This window comes from Syngnathus floridae, chromosome 8 (genome assembly GCF_059516105.1).
Source record: "Syngnathus floridae isolate MCC-2025c chromosome 8, RoL_Sflo_1.0, whole genome shotgun sequence".
NCBI classification, from domain to species: Eukaryota; Metazoa; Chordata; class Actinopteri; order Syngnathiformes; family Syngnathidae; genus Syngnathus; species Syngnathus floridae.
In genome coordinates, this window is record NC_142420.1 from 11,332,728 (window position 1) to 11,349,425 (window position 16,698).

The window sequence follows — 16,698 nt, forward strand, 5'->3', positions numbered from 1 at the left end:
GGCAACCTTGTCGTTTTTATGCCAGAGAGTTCTACAAGCTTAGTAATGGTACTCCTCATTGAGGGCGGGCTCGCAGAAGAACCGAGAGCCGCGCTTGGCGGTGCGGGCGGTAAAGGGCACCGTCTTCAGCACTGCGTCCACGACGACCACAAAACAGACAAACAGGACAAGGCAAGACAAAGACACAATAGAAGAGAAGCAGATTTCTACAGCAGCTTGACATAGTTAGCACAAAGCATTGACACGGGGGGAAATCATTTCATCCATTGCTGAGTTTGTAAACGAGAACCGGCGCTATTTTTTTTTTTATGGTGACAGATGCAATGTCAGGTTTAAAAAAAGATGCCACAAAATGGTGGCAAAACAATACACATGTAGTCGTCGCTTAATATCACACAATTCTTTGTACATGAGCAAACATCAGCAAAGGATGAAATCATCCCCAAACTGGAGCCAGCGTTCAGCATTAGGCGGCCAGTTAATGCTGCTGCTAAATTGCTACAGCGTCATCATTATCCTCACATCAACATTACAACAAGTTTTACCAGTGCATGCCTAGTCAGCGGCCACAATATTAGGTACACAAACTCACCGCAGGAACTCAGTATTTTTTCCTCGATAATGATTCATTTGCTCAGAGTTAGTCACAGCGTCGGCCACGTGTCACGAAGCAATGGCAAAGTAGCTCAGCGACAACATCGACGACACTTCAGCGTGTTACTGGATTAGTTTAGCTCCGTTCACGATGAAACATCTGATAGCTGCTTTGGAAGCTTTTTACCATAGAGGCCCTTCATGCAGGTTGTGAGCAAAAGCATACGTATGCGCGACAACGACGAGCGAGCAAGGCCCGGTCGGCTGCAATTACCCGTGATGATGTCCTCGATGGCGCCGTCTTTGCCTTCGTAGACATGGCGGCTGTCTTTGACTTGCTTCTTCCGCAGTTCCTGGATCAGCTCCTGCTGTTGCCTTTTGTTCTTATGGGATGGAGACTGAGGACAACACACACGTACTCATCAGAGCATTTAAGCAGAAGCAGCAGGTGGCTGGTCCACAACTCATCAGCAGGACTTACCTTCTGCTCTTCCTGCCTCAGGGCCTCTTGTTCCAAAAGTTTTTCCATCAGAAGCTGCTGTTGCCTCTTCCTTTGTTCATTGTCCTCTTCGGCTTGCTGAGGAGATTCCCATGAGGGTACAAGTAAATCACGAGAACTCCGGCGTGTTCATAAAATGGATGGAAGATGCTCACCCTGTAGGCCTTGACAAAGCGAACAAAGACGGGGAAGAAGACGGAGGGAGGCGTGGTTTTGGAACTCTCGCCGTAGAACTTGACGGCTTCGTCAAAGGCGTCCTGGAAACAAACACGAGGGCGTCGCCGACAGCTCGAATTTACCGCGCGCGTGCGCTCGTCTCACCTGTGCGATCTTGGCGTCGTCCTGCAGCTTCCTCAGCTTACTCTCGTTGTGCGCGATGAAGTCCTTGAGCATGGTGTTGTGGCCGTGCATGCTGTACTCCCTCTTGGTCAGCTCCATGCCCCTCTGTAGCTCCTTCACATCCAGCAGGACGTTGTCCAGCGACACTGCAGAGCGCAGGAGATGTCGGTGGGATTCCCCACAAGCTGGATCGCTCACCCACCTGCTGCTGCTTTCTCCACATAGTGCAGCTCGTTGTAGAAGCAGGAAACCTGCGTGTATTTATCCTTCACCACGTTAGCGATGTAGTGCAACAGCGTGATCTTGCGGTCCGTCGATTTGGTGTCGAGCAGCTGCAAAGCCAAAGGAAACAGTTATAATAGATGTGGCCCGAGTCATCAGAATGAAGCCGGGCTGAAACTGACCAGGTCCAAACTTTGCAGCTTGAACCCGTACACTGCTCCTCTTTTGCTGCTGTTCATGTAGTTTCCCAGCGCTAAAATAATCTGCAGGGGAGAATCAAGTGGCACCAATTGTCAAATGCAGTCCGGGCACAGTGGAGAACAAGGCAAGATGATATCAGCCACAGCTCACGTGCCTCTAGAATTTTCTTTAGCTTCTGCGATGACTTGATGGACACCGATGCTGCAATGACTGCATGAAGTTGCTGTGAAGAAGCAGAAGGTGAAATTTAGGCCATGGGGGGAAAACAGTAAAATAAACTAAAAAAAACACTACCAACCGGCGTGAGCATCTGGATGCTCTCGACAAAGTTGCCGATGAAGGCCATGATGGTCATCTTCTGCATGAGCCGCTCGATCTTGCTGAACTGCATCATGAAGCGGTCCTCATCCGTCAGGCTCTCCAGCGGCTTGCGCTCTTTCTCGAACTGACGCAATGACTTGACCTCGTTCTCCGTGGGCTGGAAGCGCATCAGGCACTCCACAAAGTCCACAGGCAGAGTGCGCAGGTCAAACCTGAGAAGCACAAGATGGGAGTTGGCCACCAGAGCTTAAGAAGAATCAACTTTAGACTCACATCTGAATGGCCTTGCATATTTCCTCAGGTGCCTTGCCCACTTTCCTCAGCGTGATGGCCAAGTTCTTTGCTCTGTTGGAGTCCAACAGCGTCACCTTGTTGGGTCCCTTCTGGATCACCTGCTTGCTCATGGTCAACTCCACCGCCTGGCCTTGGGCTTTGGTCTTGAACATCTCCTCAAACTCATCCACGTTCAGGTCCTGGGAGTCCCACCGACACATTCAGAAGAGGAGGGAGGGAGGGAGGGGAGGTCCCGGGTTCACGCTCACCTCGAGTATCCTCTCGTCGTCGATCTCGTTGAAGACGGTCCCGTTGATCTGGTTGGGTTTCAGGGCCACCCAGTTGAAGACGGGCATGCGGAACTTGGTTTTGATGGGCTTCTTGATCTTAACCGCTGGACGGGACACAAGGAGTCAAGTGAGAATCACAAATGAGTCTGCTCACACGCGCGTGCAGGCCAGTTGGGGACAGGCTCGATGAATCGGGGAGTGAACATGCTCAGTGGCCAACGCTTGGATTTTTCTGCACTCCATACACCAAAATCATTCTGCCTGTTTATTGACTCTGAGTCAATGCTGACCTTTAATTTAAGTGGCATTGATGAGCAGATAGATGAGGAGAAAGCTTTCTATCATCTGCTTTACATATCAGGTGAGTGTGTGGGAGGGAGCATGCTACCGACATAGTAACACAACTCCACCAACATGCAGATCATTTGAAACTTGGTATTTTCTTAGTTTTGACATGAAATCATATTGGGGGTGATAAGACTGAGAAATTGCGCCTCAATTTGCTCAAATTTCCACAAATGTTGATACACGTGGGCTCTTAGCCAACAGAAATTTCTGGAAAGTCCAAGAAATTACCAATTTCAAAGCATGTGGGGAAGAAGGAGAAACAAGGGCTTTGAAAAAATAAGCAGAGAAAGAAACCTACAGAAAAGTTTGATGGGTCCTTCTGGTTGGCAGAAAAAGAAAATGCAAAGATAACATTGAGAAGAAGTTGAGAAGAAACCAGAGAAAAAAAATTAAAATAAATTTCTGAGACATTTGATGTATCTCCATTCACTTGAGGAGGCTTACCGGCCAAACCCGAGTTGATGATAACAGTTGGGGTCCCGCAGCCGGGCAGCGGAGGAGCGGCAGGAGGTGGTGGGGGCGGCGGGGGAGGTGACAGGCCTGATGAGGCACAAAGTGGAAGTGGGGGAGCGGGCGGAGGTGGTGGCGGAGGAGGGGGTGGCGGCGGCGGAGGAGCCGGCGCAGGAGGGCTCAACGTCGGGCCGTTGGGAACTGGAACAAGAAAATGAGAAGCGGCTAAATATACAGAGGCGAGATCAAGCTCGTTATCTCACGATGTTTGTCTACCTGAGCCGTTCTCTGGCGGAGGAGCCACCTCGCCTCCCACATGGGTCGGACTGCCGACGCCGTTTCCGCCCGCAGTGCTGCCTTCTGCACCGGCGGCCGGAACGATACAGATGTCGCCGTTCCCTCGTTTGTGGATCCGGATGGTGCCCTGCTTCTCCAGCTCGTGGATCTTCTTCTCCAGGTGACTCTGCCGCTGGATGGCCTCGTCTTTCTCCTTCAAGATCTGCCGCAGCGAATGCAGCTTCCCGCTGCTGTCTTTGTAGGCTTCCTGTAGGAATGCAGTAGAAGATTCTGGATCTAGAATTGACTCCAGCCAATTTTCTAAGTCCATCGTCAGACCTTCATGCCCTCCAGATCCTTGTTTGTCTGCATGAGCTGCTTCTCCAGCTCCACAATCTTGGCCATGGCTTCATTCTCTGCATCCAGCAGCTTCTCTGTCAACTGGAGGAAGAAAAATTTGCACATTTGCACAAAGACGTCAGGCGTTTTTCTATCGATTGGCAGGAACATGATGAGCGCACGAGGTCCCTCACATGTGACATGTTCTCTTCCAGTTCCTCCACGCGCTCCAGGGCGGCGTTTTTGGTCTCTGCATCCTCCAGGAGAGCGCCCACGTCAAACACGTTGTCCAAGTAGGCCTGGATTTGAACCTGCAGCTTATCGCTCTCTGTGTGCTTGACTTTCTACAAGATGGACGAGGTTTGCCAGAGAAGACGTTATTAGCAGAGTCCGCGAGGTCTCCAAGGTGCAGCCAGGGCAACGTTGTGCCTCAAAAAAATAAAATGCATTCACAGCTGCATTGTTGGTTTCAACTCACCTCTAAGAATTCATCCAAAGACAGCTTGGTGAAGTCGTACTGCAGATGAACTCGGAAGTTCATGTCTTCTACCGAGTGCACCACAATGTTGATGAACTGCATGCAGGCCACCTAAGGAGCAAGGAAAAAAGTCAATATGAATGGATACAAATCACGCACGCGCGCACACACACACACACACACACACACACACACACACACACTCACACACACGCACGCACGCACGCACGCACGCACGCACGCACGCACGCACGCACGCACGCGCGCACGCTACCAAGAGCGTATATGAGCCAAAAAGGTGCTAATCAGCTTGGTCTGTTTACTTAAGCGCGGTGGCGGCGGCTCGACTCACACATTCAAGCACATCTGCTGCTTTTCTCTCACTGATCCTTTCAAGCACTTTCCGAAAACAGTCGCCATGAATGAAGGCGCTTAAAGGGGCCCGAGCTATTCTTTTATTCTGATCCGCTAACTAGGCCTAGAAGCAGCGTGTGCGATACAAGTCTATTTATCGTAGCTTATCATTTATATTGGACGGCTTGCTAGATCATATATGTAGAGGACACGATAATCCTCACAGCAAAAAAAAAAAAAAATCACTAAAGGATCTGCAAGCTGCATGCGGTTTACCTCCTGATTGAGGACTCCAAGGGATTGCGTTCAATAGTTTGATTGAAACCGTGTGTGCGTGGGTGGGGGGAGGGGGAAATACCATGAAATCGATGTTGTTGTCTTCGTTCTTGAAATACTCCATTAGCTTCTCAAACCGCTGCTCCTCCATACAAACCTGCAAAACAAATCAGTCTCAATTGCTAATGTCCGGCTGGCCACGGTGGTAAAAGCGGACGCCGTATCCATCTTCGTGTGATGGAGGGAACGCATGCCATGAATGACTTTAGACAAATGATTCGGAAAGCTGGTGTGGAAAAGAGAAAGCACAAATGGAATGCTTAGAAAATAATGCCACAACTTTCTTCAGATGTAAAGTGACTTCTGAAAATTTTGGATGAAGAAATGCCAAGAGTGAAGTCTACATTTCATCTGGAGGTCAGTGGTGGACTTTGATATAAAAATAAATAAATAAATTAAAAAAATCGAACATGCAGTAAGTAGCAGACATCAAAAAAAAAAAAAAAAAAAAAATCCCGAGACGGGCTATCAAAGTCAATGTAACACCGCTATGCTTTTAGGAGGCCCCTTTCAATAACAAGTTGAAAAATTCAAAGTGTTCCTTTGAGCAGACTGCGAGAAAGCTCTCATTATTCTCGCCTTGCGTCTCTCATGAGATGAGCCCCGGCTTATTCTGCCACTTATGCTGGCCGGGGAGTGACGCTCAATTTTTCATTCAGGATTCAATTTTGCATCGACCGCACTGAACCCGTGTTCGCCTGACGCATGCGACAAACGTCGTCTTGCTCCGTCCTTTTTTTTGGTGCCAGAAGCCTGAAAGCTTATTCATCAAGGCTGTCGCTCACATCTGCTTCTCTGCTAAGTCGGCCTTTTGAGCGTGTGCCAAAGCCATTTTACTGCCAAAGCCATTTTACTGCCGGGGTCCCTTCTCGTGAACGGCGGCTAAACGGGGTCTGTGAGATGTTGACAAATATAGCGTGTTTCCTGCGCGCATCGCTACGAGCTGAGTCACCGTCTGCTTCTACCTCCTTGAAGTTGTCAAACGCGGACAGGATGATTTCGTGGCCTCCCCTTACGAGACAAACTGCCGCCAGGAGCTCCAACACCAAAGCTTTGGTTCTGTTGAAAAAAGAAAAATTCTAACATTTTCTATATAAAAATGTTTTTGTTTCACAGAGACTAATTTAAATAATTTGATTGTGCTGATGACCCAAAATCTTTGGATTAGTTCCAAACCAAAACGATCTTTGCAAACAAAAATCTCCACTAAAAGTCTCATGGAGCAAAAAAAGTGTGGGGACTAAAATCAGCAAGTCAGTTTGTCGTAAATCTGTTTACACGTTGCAGGGCCTCGTCTCGCCTTTGGGGCTAAACGACACGGCGGGTTGAGGCAGGGTTAGTTAACAGGAAATATTTTGAATCTGCGTGTGTCTGGATGAGAAATGATGTGAAAGTGGATACGAGCGGGTTTCACATCCTCTAATGAGGGCAAATGATTTAATCCCACAGGTCAACATTAAGGAGCGGCTTACCTTGGGTTTTTATTGTTGAGACTTAGTGCAATTTCATTCACAGCATTTAAGTGGGACATGACCATGTTGAAGCCATACTGGAAAAGAAAAAAAACATTACCAACTGCTCCAGAATTTTATTTTTATTTATTTTTTTACTTATGGCTTCTGACCTGGTAGTTCATGATAGCACGCAGGCACATGATGCAGACGTGGACGTCGTCTTTCTTGCAGACCAGCCTGGAGTTCTTCAGTGTCCTCCGGCTGGGCAACGTGTTGCATCTGAAAGTGTTGAGAAGTTGATGGTATGGCGGGGAAAAAAAAAAAAAAAAAAAAGAGCAGAAAACTGGACCCCCCTCAGTGATGGCCCACCTAACAGGACTAACACAGAAGCCGTATAATCTACAGCCTAGCCAGGGGCCCACTTGATGCTCTCTTTTAACGCTTTAATTTAATGTCTTTCACGGCAATATCAAAAACACAACGGCGCCAGGGTCATTTGCATGCAGACAAAACAGGTCCTTTCTCCCAGTCCGGCGCTTGCCGTAAATGTTGAACGGCAAAGCGGCTTTGCAAGACAGGCCGCCGAGGACAACGGTATTTATTTTCAGACTGGGAAGTCGCAAGGTTCCATAACAAACGCGGAAAATCTATCTTCAGGCTCTTAAAGACAGGACGCGCCAGTTCATGTCAGCAGGGGGCGTGACCACTCACATGAGACACAATATTTTCATCTCAAAATCACAATCATGATCGAGGATTGTTGCGTAAGAGGAAAAGCATCAACTCGCTTGGACTTGTCGGAAACCACCCAAACTTTATACAAGCAATTCAAGTGGAATGTGATAATTGTGAAAAGCTCAAATGTGGCTACATTTCTGCATGTATAAACCATGTAGACAAAAATATTGGGACTCTTGCTATTTGCTCACAACTCAAGAAAAAAAATTGGCTCGAGGTGTTTTTATCTAACGTGAAATCTCTAGCGACAGCACCAGGAAAATCCTTGACAGCGAGGAGGAGAAATGATTTGATCAGGGAATTCTAAAGGATGCTACATGAGGGTAACCTGATGTCACAAACTAAAAAATTCTACACTTCTACATACTACAGTGCTCGTATAACTAGCTAACTAGCGAGCTAACTCGAGACAGAACGTACCGTCTTATTTGTGAACACTTTGGACAGTTGAGTGAGCTGGGTGACCTTCGGGGTAGCAGTGTGAAACAAAAACAATTACTTGTAGCATTCTTTGGGACATTTTTTACATTCCGTACAGAACAAGAGTGTTGTTTGCGTCTAGTGCTCAGCTTCTACAGGGGCCTTTTGCATGGAAACTGCGCCGGATGGCATTCGGGGAAGCGCACAGGCACGGGAGGCAGGAACATTAGCGGTAGAAAAAGCTATTTGAGAGCGCAGGAGGAGAGGACGGCAGTACAAATAATTCACATCCCCGACACAGACAACGCAAGCGGGACAGTTCGAGAACAATGAGCCAAGCCGGGGGCTTGTGTGTATTTGAGCGTGTCTTTGGATGCAGCGGGGGAGGTTTGGGCTACGCCGACGTTTTGACCTGCCTGCTGTCGAAGACGGGCAGACACAAGAGAAGACTAAGGAGGACACAACAGAAGACATTCAACCTCATTGAGAGAGCCGTTAGCTGTTTTTTTTTTTGTTTTTTTTTATGTGGTTCTTTTCAAGAAATAGCAAGGGAATAAAAATATGTCCAAACAGTGTGATTTGGCTAAAAATGGTGCATGTGATCATGTGTTTGTCTGGCTCAATGGAAGTCTTTGTGCAGAAGGTGTTCAAGTTAACCCCTTCAAACAGAAGGATTAGAGGTCACACGGGGCAATGTGCGTGCCGAAACATCAATGGAATGACAGGACGGATTAGAAAATATATTAGCGTGATCTTATCATTACCTACCGCCAAAGCTTCCAGACTTAAATTGTATGATTTGGTGCAACCTCCCCCCAAAAACTATTTATTCTGTCACGAGCAAAATCAATGTTAGTAATGAGTGAAAGCCAGTTAAACGTATCTTAAGGCATTTAGAGGCACTTTGAAACCACATGGCGAAGAATAAAAAAACAAAAACAGAAGGTACCGTAACGTTGAGTGGCGCCCAGCCCGGGTGATGCCGTTCCCGCTGAGGGGCGATGACAGCACGCTGCCTCCGTGCAGATCTTCAATGGAGCGGCTCCAAGGTTTGGACTTGTCCAGCAGGGCCTCTGAGCCGTTTTCCACAGAGTCGCCATCGAACCTGTCACAGCGTGGACACAAATGTGATATTAAGGCAGCTGAATATTTATTACACTGCTTAAGTCAGCTCATTGCTTAGCGTGTCAGCGTAACAATGACACCAATTTATTATTTTTTTAACACATCAGCATTTCATCAACAGCATTCCCGACTTTGTTGGCAAAAAGAATTGGCAGAGTGAGTTACGACTGGTGGTATTTGGGCTTTTCATTCTACTGCGGTGCCAGCTCAGGGGAAACAAAATGTGGACGTCGTATAATAACATATGGTGGAGTGGGCTGCTTCAATTAATCACTTAAGTGCAGGCTTCTTAGAACAAGGGACCTTGTGACTGACTAATAATCTCGCCATCAATCTTTGGAAAAGAAGCTAAAGGGCCCGAGTGACTTTTGGAGCAAGCGTGCAGCGAGCGTGTGCTGTGTGTGTGTGTGTGTGTGTGTGTGTGTGTGTGTGTGTGTGTGTGTGTGTGTGTGTGTGTGTGTGTGTGTGTGTGTGTGTGTTGGGGGCGGACGCATCAGCGACTGCAGAATGGCAGCATTGTCTTCTTGTCACTTTTTTTGAACATTGGACGAGTGAATACGCTGGAAGTGACTTACGTGACAGCGTACTGAGCAAAAGACAGATATTCCACCAGCACGTCCAGGCCTTTGTTTTCTTCGTTGAGGAACTCTCTCACCCACCTGCAAACAGCAGCAAAAAAAATTAAAAAGCGATTTCCCTTTAAATTACCTTTAATAGGACGCAGTCAAGTATAAGACACTTCGCCACCATATTGAAAGACAGAGAACGTTTATTTAGTCCAGACCTCAGAGGGTGTTCCTCTGACAGGCCCAATTGTTTTGTAATGAGAGAAATTTGCAGGGTAAAAACAATGGCACCCAAGCACGCTCCCTAAATGCCCTTATGAGCCCTCTGTGTCGTTACTGTGTGGACACTGGGGATGGGGACCAGCCAAGTGGTGCCTGGTAGGGTTGCTGGAGGAAAAAAAAAAGCCCCAGGAGGTGTAGTCATGTTGTGCCACATGGTAATCATTACCACAGGGACAAGTCACAATCCTTCCATTGACCACATGTTGGTGAGCACCACGCAACTCCGCCATTCTACGCTTGGTACATTTCACCTCTGAACACACGCTGTAATTATTCACTGTCTGAGAGGGTGACATCTTGCCCCCACGCGCCCCCACCACTTCTGCCCCATTCCTATTATGCTAATGCTCTATTGTCTAGATTAAGACGATTACTGATGTAATCTAGTTTACTGGCATAAGGTCTTGGACAATTCAATTAATCTGTGTAAACAATTCCTGGACTAAATATTGACAGCCAGACGTGATTCCCAAATGTTTATTCAGAGGTCTGGAGTGTAAGCTTCCATTTTGGAGGTACGTATGACGCTGCTTTGAAATGTTTACAAGCAGTCACAACAGTTAGCATGTCTTGCTAGCAAGTCAGATACACATCAGTTGGGCTGTTATGTAACGTCCAAGTCAGAATATGATATGAGACAACTTGTTTTTCCAATGTGGTGTCAGCCGTCGTGTGCTGACTCACCCTATATGATTGGTCCGCAATGAAATTTCCAGTTCCCTCAGGACTTGGGTGGACTCCTGAACTCTTCGGCGGAATTTCTAAGGAACAAGAAGGATGAGTTAATATTTGATAAAGCCAACCAGGTCGGTAAATCAATTCATAGCGCAGGGGATGTTTGTGGCTAGCTAGATTTTGGAAGGAGGATAGCTGCAGGCACAGAGATTGGGTTCGCCACACACACACACACTAAGCCGCCAGTAACCGCTGAACAGTAAACGAAACGGAGAGCTGACTCAGTGGAAACTGTGAAGATCCCGCATGTGATCTTGTTAAGTGCCGTTTGGCATCTTGATGACATTTACTAACCAAATTGGTTCAAAAGCGAGCAAGGCGGACAAACGCTGTCGTAAAAGGCTGGCTAAAAAGAAATGCTGCGACACGAATGATGAATGAAAAGCAGGGCCCTTAGACATTTACACAACTAGAAGAAGAAACTGTCGTTCAATAATGAGCGGTGGAGAAGGCAGACGAGGGCAGACGAGGGCAGACGAGGACATCGCTAATCAGGAGCGCCTCGGAAAGGGGAAAAGGGGAAAAAGTGCTACTGTAATGTCTTGAAATAGTTCACATTATAATTAAGTTTTCTAATTTGAGACGCTTTAAGAAGTTACATTACAATTATGAAATATAATTTTTTGTCATAAACATCAACTTAGCATTTCCAACTTAAAGTCCCCCCCCCAAGTCCCAATGATCATCGTCACACACACATCTGGGTGTGGTGAAATTTGTCCTCTGCATTTAACCCATCCCCATGTGATTTTGATCCATCCCCTGGGGGAGAGGGGAGCAGTGAGCAGCAGCGGTGCCGCGCTCGGGAATCATTTGGTGATCTAACCCCCCAATTCCAACCCTTAATGCTGAGTGCCAAGCAGGGAGGCAATGGGTACCATTTTTATAGTCTTTGGTATGACCCGGCTGGGGTTTGAACCCACAACCTTCCAGTCTCCGGGCGGACACTCTACTACTAAGCCACTGAGCCGGTAACTTGGCAAATCAACAGCTTGTTTTACAAACTATGTTCAGTTATTAGAATCAATATTTGCTGTCTGGTGACTATTCAACAAATACAAACCAATTCAATGTTTGGGGGGAGGGGGGGGGGGGGTGAAAACATTAAGGCTAAACGTGTTTTCTTGTAGCTGTTCCCACCCTGAGTCTTCAGGCTTGGGCGGTGTGTTTAGCACATGAGCAGATGAGAAACAGTTTTTTTTTTTATTAGGGAGGAGCCCTTTTGTGCAGAAAGCATATTTTGGGGTACTGTGCAGGCTCCCAGATGCAGCCCCCCCCCCCCCCCCCCCCCCCTCCTCCCCAGGCAACCGCCGCGCACTCCACATAAGTACAACCAGCTGCGAGCCAGCAGAGGACCAGAGGGAAGGAGAAGAGCAGCTAAATTGTACAAGGGGAGAATTTGGAGATGTTGGAAACATATCAATGGCTGATACATTCTTGAGGACTGGTTGGATGGGAGCTCAAGCTCCTTGGGCGCCCATTGGCTGGGAGCTGCGGCCAGGAATGCACCGGAGCCTGCCTGCCTATACAGAAAGCTCAGGCAATGACCTCCAGCTCTCTCGCTGCCGCCACACAAAGTGGCAATTGTTTGAGTTTCAAGAAAAAGGGGGACGGCGCAGGAATGTAGAAAGAAGCCCCATAACTTTTTCTCTCTTGCCTCTTTTTGTCTCCTTCCCTTGTTTTTCCCCACTCGCATGTCGCCTTTCCTCAACCGTCTCTCTCTCCTCGGCAATGCTCAATTTAGTCTCCAAATTAACAGCCGTGTGTCCTTTGGGTTCTTGACCGAGGGACAAAAACACGCGGTGCTCAATTGTGTAAACAAAACAACACGTGCTAATATAAACCCCAAAACTGGTTTGTCAAGACGCCACATACTGTATGTCACGCAAAAGTCAACAAGACCACGCCCCCCGTGACCCCGTGTCTACTTTTCAACGCTTGCCTTTCGAAACACCTTGAAGCATCATAACCGTTTGGGATCTACAAAAGAATGTTTGCTGACTAAGCTAATGAGAACCAAGCATTTTTTGAGCCCATTTAGGAAAACGATAACTTCTGTACAATCCAGTAAATGAGTTTTTCTATGCAATCCTTATGCCCTGTTGTATGGATTTAACACAACTATGTTCCCTGAGAAACACCGTTATTTGTTTTGTGTGGAGAAAAGTTCCCATGGGAGCTTTTGTGTGCTATCTATGCTCAGCTGGAGTAACATCCTAGAGGAGATAGGACGAGTTGAGTGGGGAGGGAAAAGCTGTGCCAGTGGAACAGGGCATCATAGAGCAGAGAGGTAGGAGACAACAACTTATTATGTAGCAAGGCTGTCTCACCTTCCTCGTGACTGCCGGGTCAAGATAACTCCTCAGCTTTTGGATGTACGTGTGTGGTGGGTTTTTCACTTGGAATCGTTCCTGTCAACAAAAAGAGACAAGAAAAGAGTCAGACGAGAAAGGTTTTTACCAGAAAGCCCTCCAATGCAATGTATAATAAATAAGCAGTTGTGGAAGCCAACCAAGGGCCGGCTAATTCTTCAGCGGACACAATGTTTAAACATTCTCGGTGCGCAAATGCAAAACTTGACATAATGAGTGACGCTGTTTTTCTTGGGGAAAAAAATCACAGCCTTCACTTGCGTAATGGTGGTTCTCAGGCTAATATTTCCTTTCCGGTCCAGACCAGAATATAGCCGCGCTTGAAACGAGTCTCCTGAGCATTTGTAACTGCTAGCGAGCGCAACTGTCTGCTGGCACTTGGGATCAGTATGGATCATGTTTTCCCCATTCTTTTGCGGCAGCGCGAGAATGTCACGCCTAGCGGTTGTAGACTAGCTAACAGCCAATAGCAAAACTACTAGCTAACAGCTAATGGCGAAACGAGCCTACAAGATTATCAAGTCATAACACTGGGCCAGAATCACGGTCATGCTCAAAAGGCACTGCGCTAGGTAGATAAGATGGACAAGGTTAAGCCATTACTCCAAATTTAGCTAGACAATGTAAATAGCACAAGATTAGCGCTAACTCAGATCAACGGGATAATCACCGTTATTAGCCACTTGTGGTCTACTTGGTTTCCTGAAAATCACTGAAGAGTGTACAGGATCGGTATTTTCATCACAGTCATCACAAACAAAATTAAACGCGCACAGCTCCCATTTGTCTTGTATTTAAAAACAATAAATTCATAATCAGTGTGGTAAATTAAATGTTTAATACTAAACATTTATAGTTGGTTATGGATAAATGCCAATGTAAATTTTGGTCTGAGGTGGCTCAATTGATTACTCTTCAGAGTGTGGCTGTTTTTAACCTTGTCGTCGCACTATTTGATCTTTCAATATTTATGGGCTGTGCCTGCATTTTCAGGGTTCGTTGTTCAGAGTGTCAAAACCTGTCAACTCTATTCCTTGGGCTCTCCCGGGCAGTGTTGCTATGGTTACTAAAAGAGACACCCTGTAGCTTTGACACAAGAAAGTACTCAGTCGGATGTAGCAAAAGTAAATCTGGGAGTATTTACAGTGGAGTCTACACACTGTTCAAATGTAATTTTTTTGTGACATATAATTAACCACCAAAATATTTATAATCAAGTTACATCAATGATGGGAAAAATTCTGACTTTATTCTATCAAAAAAATAGACTTTTGTGTAGACTTTTTATATTAGCCGTAAGTTCATGGAACAGTCCCACTTCACGTTGGCTTATTGGGTTAAGTCTTCAGAATTGAAAATTGCATTGCGGATCGTAAAAACGTAACCTTGTTAAACTCTGACTGTAACAGTAGCAAAAAAAAAAAAAAAAAAAAAGAAGAAGAAGAGGAGGATCTTTGACTAGCTGTAAGCCGCCCAGTAGGATCTGTAGCACAGTTCCCTTCAGGGTCAGTGGCTATCTATACACTCAGGGTGGCTGGTGGTCCTCATCTCTTATCCCATTTTCTCTTCTGCTCACAAAGGCAGAAAACTCTTGTCACGGCGGGCCGAGTGGAGCATCGAGAGCACAAGTGAGAGCGCAGTGCGCTCCCGTGTTATTTTCCACACGCAGCACTGACGCAAATAACAGGCCGGGCTATTTAACCGGCTAACTGATGCGAGCTCCCTGCTGAGCCACTTAAGCCACTTGATGCCAAGCCAGGCCAGTGTGTCAGGACCGAGAAAGACTTAGGGCCTGATTTGCCAAAGGTTTGCGTGTAGGCACAAACTTCATTAGTCACGCAAACAGATGTGGAAAATGATTTACTTACAGGGCGCAAAACAGGACAGCGCTGAATTACCAAAAAATTCAAGGGTGCGGGAAATAAATATTTCTGAAATGCCAGCAACAAACATTATCACTGTGAATAATCTATTTGGTCATAAAACGCAATGTTATGTAGGCTGGAACTTAAGACAAATCGTTTGATTGGGTGTTGGTGTACTGTACCTAATATTGTGGTAGTGCGAGCAACAAAATCCTTTAACGCACCTGATCGCAGATGAGCTCCCACTTCTTCTCGTTGTCATACTGCCGCAACAGGCGAGCTTTGTCTGGCGGGAGATTCATCGAGTTCTGAAAAAAGAGAGAAGAGATGAAATGTCATCACATCACTTCATCATCTTTGGAGCAGGCATAATATTTGATCTCAGTAAATATTCTGTGAGGCTTCATGCAGTTTTAAAAGTGCAAACTCTCCCCCCCCCCCTTTAATGTCCAATACCTGACAATAAAATCAAAGTGGTTTGGCTTTTCCTCTTTAAAATGGTTTCCGCCCCGCCCTGATTGCCCGGTGCGACTCATCTATCAGTGTTGACTCTCCATTTTCCTTTCCATGGATTTTCCATCAGAGCTCTCCAGGGGAGAAAAGGGGAAGATAGATGATGAATACCCTCCGTTCAAGTCTATTTTCATGAATGAATAATGCAGAGACAGGTGCTGAGCGAGCTTTGACTGCTTTCCAACTGACTTCGGAGTTCTTCTAATGTTTGACTTGTCAGCGTTGTGTATTCTTGTCTGGCCTACACAAACCGGCCATGTAATTGAATAATGACACATAATGTGACGCACAATTACCGAATTGTCAAAAATCCTTGTGACTGCTTAGAGCTTCATACGAGTGAGCAGAAGATTGAAAATAACAGCGAGCGTCGATACAAAGAAAGGTTTCAGTTCATTTCAGTCTCCCCTGCAGGAACGACCAGCAAATGTGATTAGTATTCAGGAGATACGGTGAGGCTGCAGATTGCTGCCGGGACTCAATGCTGGGAATCGGGTTGGGGGGAGCAGCCCGATATCTACCTCGTCCCGCCTTTATGTCCCGTAACATATTAACTCATTCACTGCCACGTACGTATAAACTCGTCACATGTTGGCGTGAAGTTCAAGTTTGAAAAAGTATGTTTGTAAAAATTTGGTGGTGAAATGTGTGTCACCATCATGAGAACAGTAGAAAAAAAGTCACTGATAAATCCAATTTGAGCAATGCGCTGAGTCAGCATTTGTCAGCCTGCGTTGCATATCTGTAATTTGTCATTTTGCAATATCAAAGTTTTTTTTTCAGAATTGTTGGTAAATGTTGACCTGGCTGAGGAATTTGAGAGGTGACATTTTTGCAAAGTGACGACATGACCCCGGGAATCATAACCAAACGGATTGTCACGGTTGAGTTAGCAGGTTCAGGAGTCATTTAGGTGAACTGAAAACAAACGTTTGCGTTGCGTGCGTATCTGATGGAGCACCAAAAATATCACGCGGTCCAAAAAAAGACGGCATCAAAAGTGATCGAGTAACAGATGTCCATTTTTCTGCTACATCCTATAGCGAGATGTAATCGATCCCATAAGAACTCGTTGCCCGCAGCAGCTGCTTGTAATCTTCCGGGGCGAGACCCAACAAAAGTGTGTGAATTGACTTCAACTAAGTGCTGCTGATAATACAGAAAAAAACACACACATGCATCTGACAGATGCCGCTGGCTGAAATTATAACCGTGCCTGTGCGCAAGCTAGCATAACTCAAAGCAGTGACCCTAAACATGAGACACTCCCTGAAAGCGGTCATAAGAAAAAAAAATCAAGACGACACA

The 16,698-nt window shown here is 46.4% G+C and overlaps 1 protein-coding gene across 4 annotated transcripts in view; it reads right to left on the minus strand.

The window, feature by feature from the left end:
- Positions 1-16,698, minus strand: part of fmnl2a (formin-like 2a) — a 28,159-nt gene that overhangs the window by 3,456 nt on the left and 8,005 nt on the right. The window contains exons 3-28 of one of the 4 annotated variants that reach the window (XM_088382763.1): positions 15,102-15,185; positions 12,971-13,051; positions 10,590-10,666; positions 9,633-9,716; positions 8,882-9,037; positions 6,945-7,053; positions 6,793-6,869; positions 6,286-6,379; positions 5,343-5,417; positions 4,631-4,741; positions 4,347-4,496; positions 4,153-4,254; positions 3,814-4,081; positions 3,532-3,738; positions 3,386-3,406; positions 2,719-2,843; positions 2,450-2,649; positions 2,154-2,388; positions 2,010-2,078; positions 1,837-1,917; positions 1,635-1,764; positions 1,415-1,578; positions 1,249-1,350; positions 1,076-1,171; positions 869-992; positions 7-131 (exon numbers count right to left, since the gene is read on the minus strand). In XM_088382763.1, coding sequence (XP_088238889.1) covers positions 40-131; positions 869-992; positions 1,076-1,171; positions 1,249-1,350; positions 1,415-1,578; positions 1,635-1,764; positions 1,837-1,917; positions 2,010-2,078; positions 2,154-2,388; positions 2,450-2,649; positions 2,719-2,843; positions 3,386-3,406; positions 3,532-3,738; positions 3,814-4,081; positions 4,153-4,254; positions 4,347-4,496; positions 4,631-4,741; positions 5,343-5,417; positions 6,286-6,379; positions 6,793-6,869; positions 6,945-7,053; positions 8,882-9,037; positions 9,633-9,716; positions 10,590-10,666; positions 12,971-13,051; positions 15,102-15,185 — 3,114 coding nt within the window. In that variant the 3' untranslated portion in view covers positions 7-39. The remainder of the gene's footprint in view (positions 1-6; positions 132-868; positions 993-1,075; positions 1,172-1,248; positions 1,351-1,414; positions 1,579-1,634; positions 1,765-1,836; positions 1,918-2,009; positions 2,079-2,153; positions 2,389-2,449; positions 2,650-2,718; positions 2,844-3,385; positions 3,407-3,531; positions 3,739-3,813; positions 4,082-4,152; positions 4,255-4,346; positions 4,497-4,630; positions 4,742-5,342; positions 5,418-6,285; positions 6,380-6,792; positions 6,870-6,944; positions 7,054-8,881; positions 9,038-9,632; positions 9,717-10,589; positions 10,667-12,970; positions 13,052-15,101; positions 15,186-16,698) is intronic. The other 3 variants (XM_088382765.1, XM_088382761.1, XM_088382764.1) reach the window with 3 other exon arrangements.